This window comes from Polypterus senegalus, chromosome 11, assembly GCF_016835505.1.
Source record: "Polypterus senegalus isolate Bchr_013 chromosome 11, ASM1683550v1, whole genome shotgun sequence".
In the NCBI taxonomy this organism is placed as follows: domain Eukaryota; kingdom Metazoa; phylum Chordata; class Cladistia; order Polypteriformes; family Polypteridae; genus Polypterus; species Polypterus senegalus.
In genome coordinates this window covers 68,041,717-68,060,597 of record NC_053164.1, presented here as the reverse complement: position 1 = coordinate 68,060,597, position 18,881 = coordinate 68,041,717, and the positions used below count along the sequence as shown (strand labels likewise).

Genomic DNA, 18,881 nt, shown 5'->3' with positions numbered 1-18,881 from the left:
GGCCAAACTATATTACTGAGGCAAAATCACACATATCAAATAAAACAAGACCCATAAAAATACAATACAGTAACACAAAGTAATAACACAACAGCATCACAATCACACTGCAAATATACATTTTCCTACCTTTAGAAGATTTTCTTCCTTGTTTTCCTTGATGAGGCTGGTAACATCCAGTTTGCAAAATATCACTTTCAATTTACAGCAGAGACAGGCGATTCAGTCTGCTTATGGCCCATTGTGGATCTCAGTCCGTTTTGAATAGTCACAGTTTTAAAATGAATGCTCCCGCTTGCATTCGTTACAGGCAAAGTCATAAATATCTGGTGTGCTATATCAACATTTGGAAAAACTGACTGTAATTTTTTTCCTCGTATAAGTTGCAGCAGTGACCTTGCTGAGATGTTTTCTTTAATAAATTCTCAGAATTGTCCAATTTCATCCACAAAATCTTCCTCCAGATCACCCGTATATTTCTTCTGAAGATAAGTCACTTTAGTTTGAAGATCTTCTACAGAGATGGAGGGAATATTGTTCAAAAATCCTAACGTCTGCTCAGTGTCTTTGTAGGAGTGATACCTCTGATCCAGTTCGGCAGCGAGTCGATCTATGACGGCGATAAAAACTGTTGTTTTGAATTTGTCTCAGCCTGATTGCTCACAGTCAGATTCAGTGGATTCATCTGCTTGTTTTTTCCTTTTTTCTCTGCCTCTGTGTGTCCACTTTGTAGTGTTGGAACACAGTTGGTGACATGTTCTTTACACCACTCTCAAAGTTGTCAAAATCATCTCGCAGGCTGGCTACATAATTCCTCAATGAGCTAATGAGATCAACAGCGTTACATAAATCCAAATCAACTGCCTGCAGAGCAGTGCTAGTCTTGTAAAAGCATTGCAGTATGTGGTGCCACATGTTACACAAAAAGGAAATCTCTAGTTTTTTCATCTTCATGTAGAGTGTCCTGGCTTCATCCTGAGCAGTAAGGGTTTGGTTCGGGTCATCAGCTAACTTTTGCAATGTCTGGCGTAGTTCTGATGCAGTGCTTTTATTACTAGTGCGTGTGCCGACCATCTAGTGTCTGAAAAGCCTTTCAAAGCCTCTATCCTGTGGATCAGCATTTTGTTGCTGACTGGATGAAGATTCGACAGCCTTGAAATATCCAGTCAATTTAAGGATTTTCTTTAGCAGTTCTTGGTTACACTGTCCTTTCAGTTGTTCTGCTTTTAGCATTTTTGTGCTCCGCTATCATATTTTCTTTCGGCCATTTTGCCGATATGCTGTTCTGTTACTCAGAATAACACAGTGGTGTGGTATGAACTCAAAACAAAATTAACTTTAACCGGGTCACATCTACCCAATCAACTGTTTAAATTTAAAATGTTTCTTATTGGCCAATGGGCGTCAGGGAGGCAGTTTTCTTTTAGTAAATTAAAAAAATAATTATAAAATAGTTTGGCCAATCCTAGGCCCCTGCACACGTGGGGCCCCTAGGCTGCAGCCTAGGCTAGCCTGTGCATTAATCCGCTTCTGCAGCTGAGCATACTGGTGATATTCTGATAGGCTTTTGTGTACAATTAAACTGGACAAAATATTAATGGTCATACCAATTATAAGAAAACTGATGGTTGAAATTTTTCCATCCATCCATCCATTATCCAACCCACTATATCCTAACTACAGGGTCACAGGGGTCTGCTGGAGCCAATCCCAGCCAACAAGGCAGGAAACAAACCCTGGGCAGGGCACGCACACACACACACACACACACCCACCAAGCACAATTTAGAATCACCAATGCACCTAACCTTCATGTCTTTGGACTGTGGGAAGAAACCGGAATACCCGGAGGAAACCTGGGAAGCGATCCTGGGTCTCCTAACTGCGAGGCATCAGCACTACCCACTGCGCCACTGTGCCGCCCTGTTGAAATTTTTGGAACATAAACAACAGTGTGATTTGATATGGAATAAAAATTAGAAAGCCTACAATTTCCATATATTTAATAAAAAATATGCATAGTTCAGAGCTTAAATTTCATTTCAGTGTATGATTTATCTACTATATATATATACTATACCTGTATATATAATCCTAAGCCTAAAAGTGCAACGATTTTATGTGACTTTTATGTCATGTTTTTTGTCAGGCTTATCAGGTTTATTTTAAAATCTACATATATATGTTTGGTATCATTCTTTTCAGAATTTATCAAACTTTAATGTGATGTTGTTAGATTTTCACTATGAAACCAAGTGTATGTGTGTACTGTATAATATTAACAATAAGAGCAGCTCACTACTGAAAACGTCAAATATAGGAGGCAGTCAGGATTGAACCGGAGACTCTTGATTACAAGTCAGTGAATCTTACCACTACCCCACAGAAGCTGTTGTCTTTTCCTTGCACCTTTTGTGAAAGTGTTTACTTGATCTTTGGACTTCAGGCTTCATACATTATATAGTTTATGCCTACGTTTTGTCATTTACTACTAAAATATGAAAAACGTTTCTGTTTTAAAAATGTGTTTACACAGATTACTGTAGGAACGGAACAGACATGAAATGCGTGTGTTCCAAATAACGATCTATTATTTCCACTCTAAAACTCCACTTCACTCCCAGATAATCAATCAAGGCATGAACTGGGGAAAAGTTTGTGCACATTGTAAGTCAGTGGGGGGATGGACTAGCCAGCTGCTTGCAGCTTGTCTTTATCGGCACATTTAGAGGACAAAAGACGCTGGCGGAGAGGTGGGCACGGGTTTAAGGTGGGCCAGATCTATGAGTTTTTTCGTAGACTGGTAATTCTAGTGTTAAGTACTATGTTTTAGAAGCCCTGCTAACTACACGTTATGGTTATGTAGCACAGTACATGTCAGACTGAACTGGATTAGCTGGTTATAAAACGGATGGGGCGTTGGATGCACAACTGTAGCCACATTCATTTCAAACAGAGGATGAATGCAATGCTCCTTTCATTTATCAGCGCTATATATGGTGCTATATTACAAGGCAATTAGCCTGGCCGTCACTTCAGATCTCTCAACCACTGCTAAAGTGACAGTTGATTGGTCAGGAAGCTAATAAGAATCTAGTATTTCTTTATTTCTGAACCAATTCTATAAACTGATAAAATGTTAATAATGAAACATTTTTTATTTTGAAAAAGCAACAAGATTTTGTCCTTCTTTAGGTATAACGTACTGGTTCTGTTTGTTTCTCTCTCTGCTCCCCCCTTGTGCTTGCAGTTCCTGACTTTAATTTGTTTGTTTCTTCAGGTACCATCCTGTAACTCCTCAGTATGCATAACACAGATTAAGAGCCACTAAACAGAGCTCTCCACTGAGTATTCCTCTAACCTTAACAATTTTATATAGCCATCTCCTGATCCTTTTATCATTAAACCTGCTTAATCCAGTGCAGTTTCATAGAAACAGATATAGGAAAGCATATGACAAATAATTAAAATATAGCTTTTCATGCACATCAGCTATTCTTCACATTATTTGGAATGCTTCCAACTCATTTTAGATATATTTTAGATAAACTAAGGCGTTGACACATAAACTCTTCTTTGTCAATGTTATGGGTGGTAATTAGCTCAGATCAGGCTCAGCAGATTCTTGTATGAACCTAAATTATAGAGTCTTTCCATTTAGAACTAAACTTTTTCAAATTTGATAGTAGATATTTGGGTTCTAGAGTGTGCTGTTAACTGCAGGTTTTCATATCAGTTTCTTAATTAAAAGGAAATTGTTAACAACACATATTTTTTCTTTAGATTTCTTGATCCTGTTGTCATCCTGATTTGCCAGAAACATTGACCAGTGTCCATTTTCCTTTCCTGAGAAAAATATCAACATTTCTTATTAACCACCATTGGCTACAATCATTTAGTCTTCAGAATTTTTTTCTAAATATATGATTAGTACATTAAAACAGCTTTTTCACATTTACAGGTGTAACAAATATCTGCTTTTTTTACTTGACCTCAGTGTTATCTGTTGGTTAAGTAAAAAGAAATATTTAACATCTTTGAATCAAAACAGGGTTTAGGAAAATATAAAGGGGATCATTTACCCAGGTGAAGAAATAAAGATAGATTCACTCCTATAGTATCTTACCTATGAACACCTTTTGTTCAGTTTATCAAAGATGTCTAACCAATGTTTTAAAGAGTATGTTTGTAAATTGAATGCTAACGCACAAGCTTTGCAGTAATAATAAAGTAAAGCTTCCTTGCAACAATGGGTTTCCAGTTCTTGGGACACTGTGAATGGTAGACACAGGTGGGCAAGATTACAGAAATTAAATGTAGAAACGGACAACAGAAACAACATCACAAAGGTAAAAACTGGAAGCACTTTCAAGCTGCTAAAGTGTTTACAACGTTTGGAAATATTATACATTAATTTATAATTTTGAAATGAGGAATGTGGTCACATTTTCTTGCATACTCAAATGGGCTGTGGCATTCAAGTGATGAATGACTGATATTAATGGGCCCAAAGTGTGCTAAGAAAACATTCCCCACACCATTACACCACCACTACCATCCTGAACTATTGACACAAGGCAGGTTGGGTGCATGGGTTCACGATGTTGACATCAAATTTGACCCTACCACCAGTCTTCACCTTTCCAGCTTTGGTACGAATGCACCCACTGCAGGCTCAGTTTTCTCTTCTTGGCTGACTGGAGTGCTCTTCTTCTGTTTTAGCTATTACTCCTGAGATGCTTTTCTGCTCACCACAGTTGTACAGAGTGGTTATCTGAGTTACCATAGACGTTTTATCATCTCAGACTAATCTGGCTATTCTCCTATGACATCTCTCATTACCTAGGCATTCCCTTCTGCAGAACTGACATTCATAGGAGGTTTTTATATTGTTCACACCAGTTGGATGGTTGGGAGACAAAGTCAGAGAGGTGAGATTGCGTTGGTTTGGAAATGTGCAGAGGAGAGATGCTGGGTATATTGAGAGAAGGATGCTAAGGATAGAGCTGCCAGGGAAGAGGAAAAGAGGAAGGCCTAAGCGAACGTTTATGGATGTGGTGAGAGAGGACATGCAGGTGATGGGTGTGACAGAACAAGATGCAGAGGACAGAAAGATATGGAAGAAGATGATCCGCAGTGGCAACCCCTAATGGGAGCAGCCAAAAGAAGAAGATTCTGTGTAATTTCTAGAGACTGCTGTGTATGAAATCCCAGCAGATCAGCAGTTACATTATATTTGGAACAATCATGCAAACAATCATGCCATACTTGAAATGAACAAGATCACATTTTTCCCTATTCTGGTGTTTGATGTAAATATTAACTGTAAATATTAATTGCATGATCGTATGCATTATGTTGGTTCTATAAATAGACAACTGAATGGATAAGCGGGTGTACAGGTGTTCCTAATAATTTGATCAGTGAGTGTATATCCGTGTTTGCATGGCACTTTGCTTTTTCGTTCGTTTTTACAGAGTGCTGAACGAGAAGAACACTATGTAAATTCAGAGACAGCTGAGGTGGACAGTCACTTTCTATATAACACACATTTCCTCAGTCTATGTGTGAATTAATCCAATATAAAACTGTGCACTGTACTCCGCTTCCTTCAGTGCAGGTTTTGGCTTTGCCTCAACTTAAATATCATTGGACTTCAGCTTTTTCTTTTCTGTCTGATGCCTTTGATGCCTCAGTAGACACTCATCCTCTCATTGCTGTTTTTGGATATCTCTTGCTCAGCTTTTAAACTATAAATAGATGAATGCATAAACCATGTGAATTTTTCTTTATTTCCCGGAAAAAAAATATTTTCTAGTTTTTTATTGATGTAGCTGCATTTTCCTAAAATTGCCAAACTTCTGCAGCTTTAGTTTGCTTCATGGGATTCTAGCACTAGCCTGACATTGAAATGATTCCACAGACAAAATCTGTTCATTTTTAAAAGCTTTAGTAAAAGTTCAAAGTAAAACAGTTCACACAAAAAATAGATTAAAAGTAGATATTGCAAAGTAAAGAAATTAGTAAAGCTTATATATCTTGTTTGTTTCTTTAAGTTTGTTCATACAGTTGAACCATTTCTAAACGGTCAGTAAACTTTATGCCTATCCCATTTACATGCTGCAAACAGGTCTTTCAGTCCATGCTAGCAATGGACTATTACATATATAGCTAAGAAAGTTCTATTTCATATTAACTTACAGGGGGTGAAAGGCTATACCATAATCTATAACTATGAAAGAAAATTATATTCTGTTCTACTTAAGCAAACACTAGTATGAGTTCCGGCTAGATATAATCGGGCTCACCTCGACGCACAGCTTGGACTCTGGAACCAGTCTCGTTGAGAGGGGTTGGACTCTCTACCACTCTGGAGTTGCCTCCGGTGAGAGGCACCGAGCGGGTGTGGGCATACTTATTGTCCCCTGACTTGGAGCCTGTTCATTGGGGTTTACCCTGGTGGACGAGAGGGTAGCCTCCCTCCGCCTTCGGGTGGGGGGATGGGTCCTAACTGTTGTTTGTGCATATGCGCCGAACAGCAGTTTGGAGTACCCACCATTTTTGGAGTCCCTGGAGGGGGTGCTAGAGGGCATACCTTCTGGGGACTCCCTCGTACTGCTGAAGACTTCAGTGCTCACGTGGGCAATGACAGTGAGTCCTGGAAGGGTGTGATTAGGAGGAATGCCCCCCCGATCTGAACCCGAGTGGTGTTTTGTTATTGGACTTTTGTACTCATCACGGATTGTCCATAACGAACACCATGTTCAAGCATAGGGGTGTTCATATGTGCACTTGGCACCAGGACACCCTAGGCCTCAATTCGATGATTGACTTTGTGGTCGTGTCGTTGGACTTGCGGCCACATGTCTTGGACACTGTCAACTGATCACCACCTAGTGGTGAGTAGGCTTCGATGTTGGGGGAGGATGCCAGTCAGGCCTGGTAGGCCCAAACGTGTTGTGAGGGTGTGCTGGGAACGTCTGGCAGAGTCGTCTGTCAGAAGTAGCTTCAACTCACACCTCCGGCAGAACTTCGACCATGTCCCAAGGGAGGTGGGGGACATCGAGTCCGAATGGGCCATGTTCCGTGCCTCTATTGTTGAGGTGGCTGACCGGAGCTGTGGCTGTAAGGTGGTTGGTGCCTGTCGTGGTGGCAACCCCCAAACCCGTTGGTAGACACCGGCGGTGAGGGATGCCGTCAAGCTGAAGAAGGAGTCCTACTGGACCCTTTTGTCCTGGGGGACTGTAGAGGCATCTAATAGGTAAAAACTGAGGCAAAAACTCGGGCGTGGGAGGAGTTTGGAGAGGCCATGGAGAACGACTTTCAGACAGCTTCGAGGAGATTCTGGTCCACCGTCCGGTGTCTCAGGAGGGGAAAGCAGTGCAGTGTCAACACTGTATATGGTGAGGATGGTGCGCTGCTGACCTCGACTCGGGACATTGTGGGTCAGTGGGGAGAGTACTTTGAAGACCTCCTCAATCTCTTCCAATGAGAAAGCAGAGCCTGGAGACTCAGAGGTGGGCTCCCCCATCTCTGGGGCTGAGGTCACCGAGGAGGTCAAAAAACTCCTTGGTGGCAGGGCCCCGGGGGTGGATGAGATATGCCCGGAGTTCATCAAGGCTCTGGATGTTGTAGGACTGTCTTGGTTGACATGTCTCTGCAACATCGCATGGACATCGGGGACAGTGCCTCTGGATTGGCAGACTGGGGTGGTGGTCCCCCTCTTTAAGAAGGAGGACCGGACGGTGTGTTCCAAATACAGAGGGATCACACTCCTCAGCCTCCCTGGAAAAGTCAATTCGGGGGTTCTGGAGAGGAGGGTCCTTCAGATAGTCGAACCTCGGATTAAGGAGGAACAGTGTGGTTTTGGTCCTGGTCGCGAAACAGTGGACCAGCTCTACCCTTAGCAGAGACCTGGAGGGTGCATGGGAGTTTGACCAACCAGTCTACATATGTTTTGTGAACTTGGAAAAGGTGTTCGACCGTGTCCCTCTGGGAATCCTTTGGGGGTGTGCTCCGGGAGTATGGGGTACCGGACCCCCTGATAAGGGCTGTTCGGTCCCTGTACAACCGGTGTCAGAGCTTGGTCCACATTGCCGGCAATAATAATATTGCTTCATCAGGCCGTGATCTTCAGCTCTCTCTGAATCGGTTCGCAGCTAAGTGTGAAGCGGCTGTGATGGGAATCAGCACCTCCAAATCAGAGACCATGGTGCTCAGCCGGAAAAGGGTGGAGTGCCCTCTCAGGGTTGGGAGCGAGATCCTGCCCCAAGTGGAGGAGGTCTTGAGGTATCTCAGGGTCTTGATCATGAGTGAGGGAAGAATGGAGCATGAGATCGACAGGCGGATCGGTGCGCCGTCCGCAGTGATGCCAGCTCTGCATCGGTCTGTTGTGGTGAAAAAGGAGCTGAGCCGTAAGGCAAAACTCTCAATTTACCAGTCGATCTACGCTCCTACCCTCACCTATTGTCATGAGCTATGGGTAGTGACAGAAAGAACGAGATCACGAATACAAGCGGCTGAAATGGGTTTCCTCCACAGGGTGTTTGGGCTTTCCCTTACAGATAGGGTGAGAAGCTCAGTCATCAGGGAGGGGCTCAGAGTAGAGCCGCTGCTCCTCCGCATCGAGAGGAGTCAGATGAGGTGGCTCGGGCATCTGATCAGGATGCCTCCTAGACACCTCCCTAGCGAGGTGTTCCTGGCATGTCCAACCGGGAGGAGCCCTGGGGAAGACCCAGGACACGCTGGAGGAACTATGTCTCCCAGCTGGCTTGGGAACACCTCGGGATTCCCCCGGAAGAGCTAGAAGAACTGGCTGGGGAGATGGAAGTCTGGGCACCTCTGCTCAAGCTGCTGCACCCGCAACCCGACCTCGGATAAGCGGAAGAGGATGGATGGATGGATGGACAGTATGAGTTTAGCTTAAAGTTTATTACACTTGGTGTTACATCAATAAATTTACCGGATGAACCGGAAGCGACGTCATCAGTGGTGCTGGAACCAAGGAATCGAGAGAGATAGTTAATGCACCCCGCCTCCCCCTGGTTTGTCGAGGAATTACTATTACATGGGCCCTTTAGCTGCCTCCTGCTCGCACGTGTGTGACACCCTGTTCAGGCTTAGATAATGGGATTATTGTAAGGCAGGTAGTCTGAGCTATTATTTAACTCTGAAACAATATTTTATTGAGAATTTTACATTTATTTTCAAAAATCTTTTTGTCTTTTGTTAATATGCTTTTTCTTTTATTCCTTTATTTCAGGGTATCATTTTTTCATTTCTTTTTTTTGGCAGGTAAAACACAAGCAACTTCAAGAGTTCAGTCCTATATTAACCTTTGAACTACACAATGGATCAACGAGGTTCAAGGCCAGAAATCAAATAGTGGGGAAACAAATTATGGATGCTTTTGGGTGGTCTTATGAGCAAAGATATCTATCCATCTGATCTTCTGAGAGGGGTCATCATAAATATTTTTTTCCTTCACTCTAAGTACAGCGTTGATATTTCTTTAAAAGGCAATAGGTTACCAATCACACACTTATTGTCACAAAGTCACTTTAGGATGGAACATTTTTAAAAGTTTTTTTGGATAATCAAGGACACCTTCTTATGAAGAGATTTTTATAATTTGGTTAGCTCAGTTACAGTCTAAACCAATTGTAAGTGCATCTCAATAAATATTAACAATGATTATGTTAAAAATGTAAATATTTATAAAATGGAGCTTAAAAGTAAAGAATACTTTAGAAACAACTTGTAGAGTATAGAGAGAGCAAAGGGAAACTGTCTACTGACTCAATTTCTTAAAATATCAATCTTCTTAAATCATTTAATAAATCTGTTTGCATTCATGGTCTGGAAGAGTATTTTTGTGATGTCGCCTTTCCTGTTTGGGAAAAAAGTTATAACAAGTGAACTACCAAGTACTTTCTTTTTTTACTTTAAATTGTTTTCTTGGTATCTATAGACTTTGGTACTTTTACTGCTGTTTTTGTTCATTTCTCCTTTAAACTACTGCCTTTAATTAGACCTTGCATTTTGATTTGCATTTTATCCCTTGTAATGAACCATATACCTGTATGCTTAACATAAATTAATGATATTTAAATATACTTTATCTTAATTTATTTCAGGGTAACAGATGGGGATTAACTTTATAGGGAATAAAAATCTCAAGGACCCACACATAGCCCTTTATTCTTGGCATTAAAATGAGGGCCATCTCTTTCTTTTTTATTAATCACAAGTTTCCAGTTTTAAATTGAACATTTCCTAGTCAAGGTTATGCAAAGTATGGTGTCAGAGATGGCTGGGGTGGCGACCCGGCCGGGACGCCCAGGAAGACCAGAGGAGGGCTTGCACCTTCCCCAGACCACGTGGGGACGACCGCCCCTATGCCTTTGGAGCCCTGGACCTGAGGACTTCCGCCACACCTGGAAGTGCTGGGGGGAAGAGGAGCAGGGACACCCGGAGTGCTTCCGGGGATACAGCTGGCACTTCTGCCACACATCTGGGTGATTATAAAAGGGGCCGCCTCCCTTCATTCAATGGCTGGAGTCGGGAGGAGAAGGCGACAAGGTCTTAGGAGGAGGCAAGGAGTGGCCAGGACTTTAGGGACTTTTGGGGTTGTGTGTTGCACCTTTGTAAATACGGACTGTGCAGATAAATGTGTGTGGGGTGATACAAACGTGTCTGCCTGTCTGTGTCCGGGACATGTTCCACAATGGCAACAAAGATGCTGAAAAAGTCGAATACCATTTATCCTCTTAAAGGTAGCAACAGTAATTTAAAAAGCAGATCAGAATCAGGAATATGCCTATCACAGATATTATGCTGAACAGAATGTGATGAATGACATCTTCATCTCCAAACACCACTACGGACGACTGTCTCTTGGCACTAAATTTGAAAAACTCACCAAGGAAGCTTTACATGTGCTCCTTCAACTTCACAGAAAAGACGCCAGCAGTGTAATACCCTTGTTTCAAAGAAATATAATAGGGCCCTGGTGCAGAAAGAAGGATATGTAGAAATTTGCCATTCCAATGGTTCGCCAGCCACACCTTTACTGACAAACAACTGGCCACACGGTGGCTGGTGCTGCAATTGGACAGCCCCAGTGTCTTGTGTTTGAGTTGTGCAGCATGTATGTACACTGTAGGTTGTTTCTGTGTTATTGTGGCTGCTCTTATTTTACCAGGTTGCTTCTAAACTTGAGATGTTACTGTGTCAGTTTAGGGAAATTGTAGCCAGTATATGTCTACACATTTGTATTTGGTGTGGCCATATGATTGGTACATTGATATTTCTCACTGTCAGTAAATGACAGTTTTTGCACAGTGTAGAATATCTAACAGTGTCACAGCCAAGGAGTGAGACTCTGCTGATGGAAGAACAGTTGTGTCTGCTATTACCTGGAGGAAGAAAAGGAGAAGCTAGAAACCTATTGATCAAAAGTGGTGAAGAAAGTGTGAGTATAACATTCTTGTGATTGGGGGACCTACATAATGAGCAGATGCATTTCAGATGTTTTTGTACGTCTTCATTGCACTTTGATTTTCAGCCTTTCGTTCATCATTCTGGCACCCACATCACCACCCTCACAATTATTGATACACTGCAGCCGTGTCAGCATGTGGGGAATCAGGGTTGTCAGGTCCTGGAAATATTTCCAGCCAAATGGCAGCTGATAACCTCCCTAACAGTGCCGTGGACCTTACCAATGAATGATGCTTTTGACAACGTGCGGGAGTTTTGGACATCTTTGTTGGGTCCCCCTGGAATTTTTGCCTCTATCAATGTTGTGGGGATGGGGAGTCCTCCTTGGAGTAGTGAACCTATCAAAGTTGCTCCCCTTTGCAATTTTGTCATTTGGGCAGCAGCATATATGCTTTAAAAATACAACAAAAACCCCACACACCCCCAAATCAGTTTTTTCCCCACACACCACTTTTAAAAATAGCCAAATTTGGTGTGAAAACCACACATCTGACAATAGTGTGGGAGTCTGCAAATCTGATGTCATGTTCAACTTGTGGGCCTCAGACCCAGAACAGTCGTGTGAAATTTATAATGAGGCATTACACAATATCTGGACCCAACACTGACTACTTGTGGCCACCTGAATGAGAAATGGTCATTAAGCATTAGTTATTGTAAAAGGTAGTGAGGATTCCAAAGTAAAAGTAAGGTGAAAACAGCAAATCATTTGAAGGTGGCAGTGTACTCAAGCCCAAAACCCATGAGTGCTCACACATGCCCACGAGACTGAAATTATATTAATAGAGGTATTGCACATGGATGACATGTCACACAGTGTGGACGTGCTTGCATCATCTGCAATTGGCTTGGAGAAAAATTGTGTACTAAAATTCTTTGGCAAAATATAAAAGGCACTTCCTGCCTGCAGGGGTCGGCTTGTGGTTGATTTGTGAGTGTCAGGTGCAATTTATCGCAGAGCATTTTACAGTAGGTCAGGTCAGGTTGGGGAGCATGCACTGGTACAGTGTGCTGCTGTACCTACCACACGATGAAACAGCATTGGATACTGGTTGGCAGGCAGGTACGCGGTCCAGTCCCACCCTCTTGAAATGACACTCTATCTGCCTCAGCTAGTTACAAGGGTGTACCCTTGGCTTGGTCCAGCCATTCGAGTCCCCAACAATTAGGATCTTATGAGCTGGATCACCCTCGGGGAATCATACCACATGGCCTTAGCACTATAACTGACGCTCCTTCACAATGCAGGTAATGTGCCTCATTTGGGACTCCATGAGCAACTGCTCATTCAACACAAAGTCAAACCAGCAGTAGCCAAGGATTCTCAGAAGAGACACAGTACCAAAGGAGTCCAGTCTTCGTCTCAGGTCACTGAGGTCAACCATATAGCAAGATAGGAAGCACCAGGACTCCCTTTCCAGTGACCTCATGACCACACCATCCTCTCCCAAACTGTCTACTGACTTCATAGAAAGACTCACCAGAGACATCTCTGTCGAGGTAAGTAAACCTCATGATGATGTCGACATTCTCTCTGTAGACAGACACACTGCTGATGGCCGTGCCTAAGAGGTCATTAAAGGCCTGGATCTTGGTTTTTATCCAGGACACTCTCAAGTCCAGACACTCAGACTCCTTGTTCAGTCTCTCAAGAGCCCCGATCAGAGCCTCCATTGACTCCATTGAGCGTAACAAATCATTGTGGCTTGCGCCTATTTTTGAATATATTTTCTTTGTACTATAGATATCTCCTAGTTGTCATTTTTAAATAGTGGAGATATTTATATTATTTGGGTTTTGGTGCTCTTCTTGGTTTTTTTTTGTATGTATACTTATTTTTCTTCTTTGTAAATATTTTTGTAGATTTTCTTATATTTCATATCATCGATAAAGACTGTCATATATTATTGTAAATGTATTTCCTTTTCCTATTTTTTCTTTTTCTGACATTTAAATTTTAAATGGAATTACCAAAAATAGTCATAATGCAATATGAATCAAATAATCAAAAACTGCATAACACTGTTCTTGTTCAGTTTTTGCTTGCACCTGTACATAAACTGCACCATTTCTTTGTTCAGAACCCAATATTTTTGTCTGTGTCTCTTCATCTTGCTTCTCTCATACTGGTCCTGCTCAGTCCACAGCTGTAAGAATGCCCATTGTGTAGTTTGGTGCCCACAATCCCACTATACGGGTTATCACAGACCCTAATTAGTTATGAATTTACAACTTATCAACATGCAGCACTGCAAACATTTTGAGCTTTAAGCATGCTGCCCACCAGATGCCAGAAAGTTACCCCATGAAACCCAAAGAGAAAGACATAGTAATTCCAAATCCTACTGCTGCCATTTTTGCCTTTGTCTTTGGAGTCAAAGTTATTTTCCACTTCACATATCTGTAGTATGGATGATACGAGTCTGATTAAGTTGCTCGATAAGACTGTCAACCCCAGACATGAGGTAAGCATCAAATTGTTGAGATGACAGAAATCATTTTAAGATTTCAGGACCCATTGGCCTTGGGCATGAAGACTGCAGCTTTCCTCTACAACTTGCTTTGTGACAATAAGGGCATTCATGCACGATGACAAAAGGGTTGGTAAAATATAGTGTGAAATCAGGTGATTCGAGCTTTGATTGATATTCACAATATCTGACACATGCTACTGGCATATTTAGAAGGGAGAAAATGTCTCTCCAAAGATTAAGTCTGCAAATTCTGCAATTAAACTGAGTAAATGCTTGAATGCATCAGTCATGACCTCACGATAGTTTTATCATATTTACATGATAGACACATTCCTGAGATTTTAAGTTAGGTAGGTGCACCAAATAATCTACCAGACTGTTTAATTTCATAAATCCTTTCCATTGTGCTAGAAACTTGGACTGGGAGGAGGGAATGAACACCAAAACTCAACTCCATTGTGAGCAAAGTGCTGCAGTCATATTGTCTGCATCTGTTGAGTTTTCTAGAGCTTTTTTTTTAAATAGGGGGCATAATTTTAGGTTGTGTGACATGTTCCAAAATATTGAGATTTTGATTGTGTCTATCAATCTTCTTCGACCAAATTCAAGATACTGTAACTCAGTACTGCAGCAACTCAAAAGACAAAAATACAGTGAATGCTCGTGGCACCTCCTTATAGGAAAAACGTACAAGTGGGAATAGTTAATATCGATTCTAAAAATCATTCTTTACCATTTGTGTTAGTGGTTGTTTGAAACTTTCCACCAAAATAGGGAGCATAAACAAATGTGTTAAGATGTTTGATGAGCAGCAGTTTAGCAGTCTATTTAAATGTCTCAGATGTAAACAGCATTCCCCTTTCAGTATGCACCTCTTATGAATGGCTACCCATGCAAAGTCCCCCTTTCTATCTGTAGCTAGACTTTGAATTGACTACCCAAAGATCTATGGTTTCAGGGCATTTAGTTTGCGTAATCAACTAGAACTAAAATGTGGTTGAAGGGTACCCACAATACTGACTGTTACTCTTTCAGAAGAATACTGATAAGAGATAGAAGCAATGGATACACTTAATTTGCAAATAACATTCAGGCCAACAGGAACAATAGTCCCTTACTTCTTAACTCAGCAAAATGGGAGTTTTTAGCACATCCTAATTTCTTGTCACACTTTAAACGACCATTTATCAACCAGACATGTACTAACCTTCAGATTTCACAATGGTGAGAAATAAGCAAGGGGTGATGTTTTTCACCCAGATGTTTAGCCCCTCATTACAATAAGTCATCGACCAACATAAAGTGAGGCCTCTGTAGTATGGAATCTACATAAAGTTTTCTGTTTTTGAAACGGTGACATTTCCGATGTTTTATAGATTCATGGCTCTTTGCTCCCTTTTGAATACAATTGGGATCAATATACTGTATATTAGATCAATAATTCCTGCAGTGGTTTGTTACCAGACTCATCTGCTTCTGTAACCAGCTCAGGTGAGGGAGAGATTTCATTGGCTGGACTGGAGGTGGCGTTAGAGACTTCAAAGTAAGTCATGTTAAGCCTATTGGCAACTCACTTGGATGAGTGCTTTGTTACACAAAATATCCGACACAGAATGTGAGCGACTTTTAGGTTTCCTACTCCAAGCATCATTAAGTTCAATATTTGCAGGAAATGTAATGTCTTGTGAAATACAGTATAGGACAATCATACCCTAAAATCACTCCATAGGGAAGCTTTTGAGCACCACTGCTGTGTGCATCTCTGTGATGCCCACGAACGTAAGGTGACATGAGGACATTGGTCAGCAGTGTTCATCACCATGGATGTAAGGGAGGTCCTTTTTTATACACTGTCATGGAAAAACATATTGGGCATCAACTATGGTAACAGTATGGACAGAATTTAATAATACATTCACCTGGGCAGTTATACTGACTGTTAAAACACTGTGTCTATTTTCTATTTTCGCAGATCCAATTAGACAGTAATGTTTACTTTAGTCGTTCATTTAAATGTACTGTCAGTATGTGGAAGATGTGCATCCTCAGCCATAGTTCTCCTGGAGTGGTGTCAGTGTTGTTAGGAACATTAACTTTTCTGATGTATTGAGTACTAAAATTTACATGCCCTGTGACTCTCGTTTATCAACTCACTGAGTGGCCATTCTTTTCATTTCCTATTTACTGTAAGATACAACACTTTTTAGCTTGATTGCATGTTTTACACTTCATCTTTTCGAGATCAGAGCTGCTCAATCGTACTGACAGCACAAGGCAGAAAAAGTTTAAAGCAAGATGAAATCAGAGGATGCATCATGATAGTGATAACGGGGAGGGCAGGAAATAAGTAGCAAAAAAGTAACAAAGACCAGGGGCCTCATGTATAAATGGTGTGTATGCACAAAAATGTTGTGTACTCCTGTTTCCATGCTCACTTCGAGATGTATAAAAAATAAAATTGGTGTAAAGCCATGAACGTTTTCACTGTAGCCTTCCCCCATGTGTACGTACGTTTCTGCTTGGTTTTGCAAACTGGCAGCACCCAGCATCAAAGCAGTGCTACTGTTTCTGTGGTCTTCTTTTCTTTTTTAGATTCACATCTGTGATGCAGGTTTTGTCAAATACACCGAGATTAATTGCATATCGTTTACAAATTTAATTCACTTGATTGCAATCATTCTGTAACAATATAATGGTGCCCGGAATGGTTAAAATATTCCAACTACCATGGCTGCTTCAGTGTTGTTAGAAGACATTGCAAATAGAAGAATTAGAGGAGAGTACATATTTACAGATGATGATAACTGGCTTCTAAGTTGATTTCATTTCCAGGTGTGTACTGAACTGGCTCCAGCTTTACAAAGGCAGACTTTAAGGAATTGCGCTCTACCTTCTCCAATGCAAGTTCTGTCCAGTCTGGGGTTTTTAGCCACAGGAGCTTTTCAACATGAACTTGCGTACTGATCGGGTATTTCACAATCATCACTGAGTGACACCATGCCAGCTGTTAAGGATGGTATTATCTGATAAGCATTCAGATATATAAGATTTCCTTACACAATAGTTGAACTGGGAAACATCAAAGTGCAATTCGCAGCAACTTTCATCAACATCTGAGTTGACTGCATGCATGTTGCTATTGCAACTGTGTCAAATAAGTTACATCAGCCAGGGATGAATCACCAAAAGAATGAGTTGGCTTTACCCCATTTATAGCAGGAGTACCTATAAAAACGTCAGCTCAGCACAGTCTCAAGTGCGAAATAGTGTGGCAAAAGGCAAGCCGTCCTTTTAAGGATAAAGAGCAGAGAATCGAAGCGTTGTGGCACTTGGTGTCAATACTACATTATAAAGGCGCCTTCAGAGAATGAATTTTCTTATGTAAATAGAAAACATTTCCACTCTATTAATGTACTGCTCTAAAGTTCATAGAAAGTGTTTCACATTGTGCAAGTGTGTGACTTGACCATACCTGAAGGGATGTGTTATGATGAACCTGAACCTGACTCACCAAATGATCTGCCAAATCAGACTGCGTTACAACTTTGAATGTAATTAGCAGAATGTAAAAACAGGCACTCAGATGCAGCATTTATTTCTTAACCAATTCATTTAATTTGTGGTCAGTATCACATAGTACAGCCTTATATTTCTTAGTTCATTGGCCACATCTTTTGCAGCATCCACTATTGCATTTTGTGACTGCAGAACAACCAGATGGTTGCCCAGTGGTTTCCGAGGCAGAGGTGTGTGTGCAGCCAGCACCCGAAGATGTGCTCGGCATAGCAGCACCATCATGTCATTGGCACAGGGTCAGTTTTTGTAATATTGTCTGAAACAGAATAAACAAACGGCGGTCTACGACTCACTTTTCATGTTGACTGTGATATCTGAACACCACTTTTTTATTTTGGGCACTATGCAAGTTTCTGAACTTGAACTTTCAAGCGTCTCCGCCACGCTTTTGTTGCTTATACCACTGCTTAAGTATATTTTTCCTCGCCTCATCTTTGTATTCGCTGAAATTCTTTTTTCATGTGTTTTTGACATTGTCTTTTAACCAAACACTGAACGGAAGGTGATATTTATATTAATTTGCATATTCAAATAAAATTTTGGGCGAAGTTGGGTTGGGGCAGAAGGCGTGTCCATGTGCATTACTTTCAACGCTGATGGGGATTTATGTAACGTAAGTGTGCGAAAGTTGGCTTACACATGGTTTTGAGCATCTGAATTTTTTTTTTGCATTCGCACATTTCCATTTTTGTCAGTACACCATGTTATAGTGTGAATTCTACACATGCTGTTATACATGAGGCCCCAGAGTGTGACACAAAATTGAGAGAAATGTAGCAGTACAGTTAATAAACAGAATATGTCACCAAATAAATCAAAGAACAGGAAGGAATTCATAACCAGAGATATCTTATCAAAAAATCTTTTTGTTTGTTTGTTTGTTTTGATTTTTTCACAAACTTGGACATATAGAAAATATATGATTCTGACTGTTATACCGTTGTGGCAAAGATATTATACATTCCTAATATACCTGCCTAGTAACAACCTGGCAACCATGCATCACAAACAGCAGACAATGGTGGCACCCATAATAAAAACAAAATGGAGCAGCATGAAGATGTATTTCAAAAATAATGCCTTCAGAATCATTCTCAATCAAAGAAAAAAAAAGTCTGATAATTTATTACCTGAACTTCTTTGAGAATAATATCTCATGGGAAAACGCTGAAAAAATCTAAAACAAAGTCTAGATCAGGGGTGCCCACACTTTTTCAGCTGCTTTTAAAATGACCAGGTCGAAATGATCTACCTACATTAAAAAAAAAAAATATATATATATATATACATACATACACACACACATAGCATTTGAAGTCTGAATCACAA

The 18,881-nt window shown here is 41.0% G+C and overlaps 1 protein-coding gene across 2 annotated transcripts in view; it reads left to right on the top strand.

Annotated features, from left to right (window-relative positions):
• The window catches only part of LOC120539124 (zinc-alpha-2-glycoprotein-like), a 117,257-nt gene extending 107,398 nt beyond the window's left edge, over window positions 1–9,859 (top strand). For both annotated transcript variants that reach the window (XM_039768918.1, XM_039768917.1), the window contains exon 3: window positions 9,295–9,859. In XM_039768918.1, coding sequence (XP_039624852.1) covers window positions 9,295–9,298 — 4 coding nt within the window. In that variant the 3' untranslated portion in view covers window positions 9,299–9,859. The remainder of the gene's footprint in view (window positions 1–9,294) is intronic.
• Window positions 9,860–18,881: the final 9,022 nt, after the last annotated feature.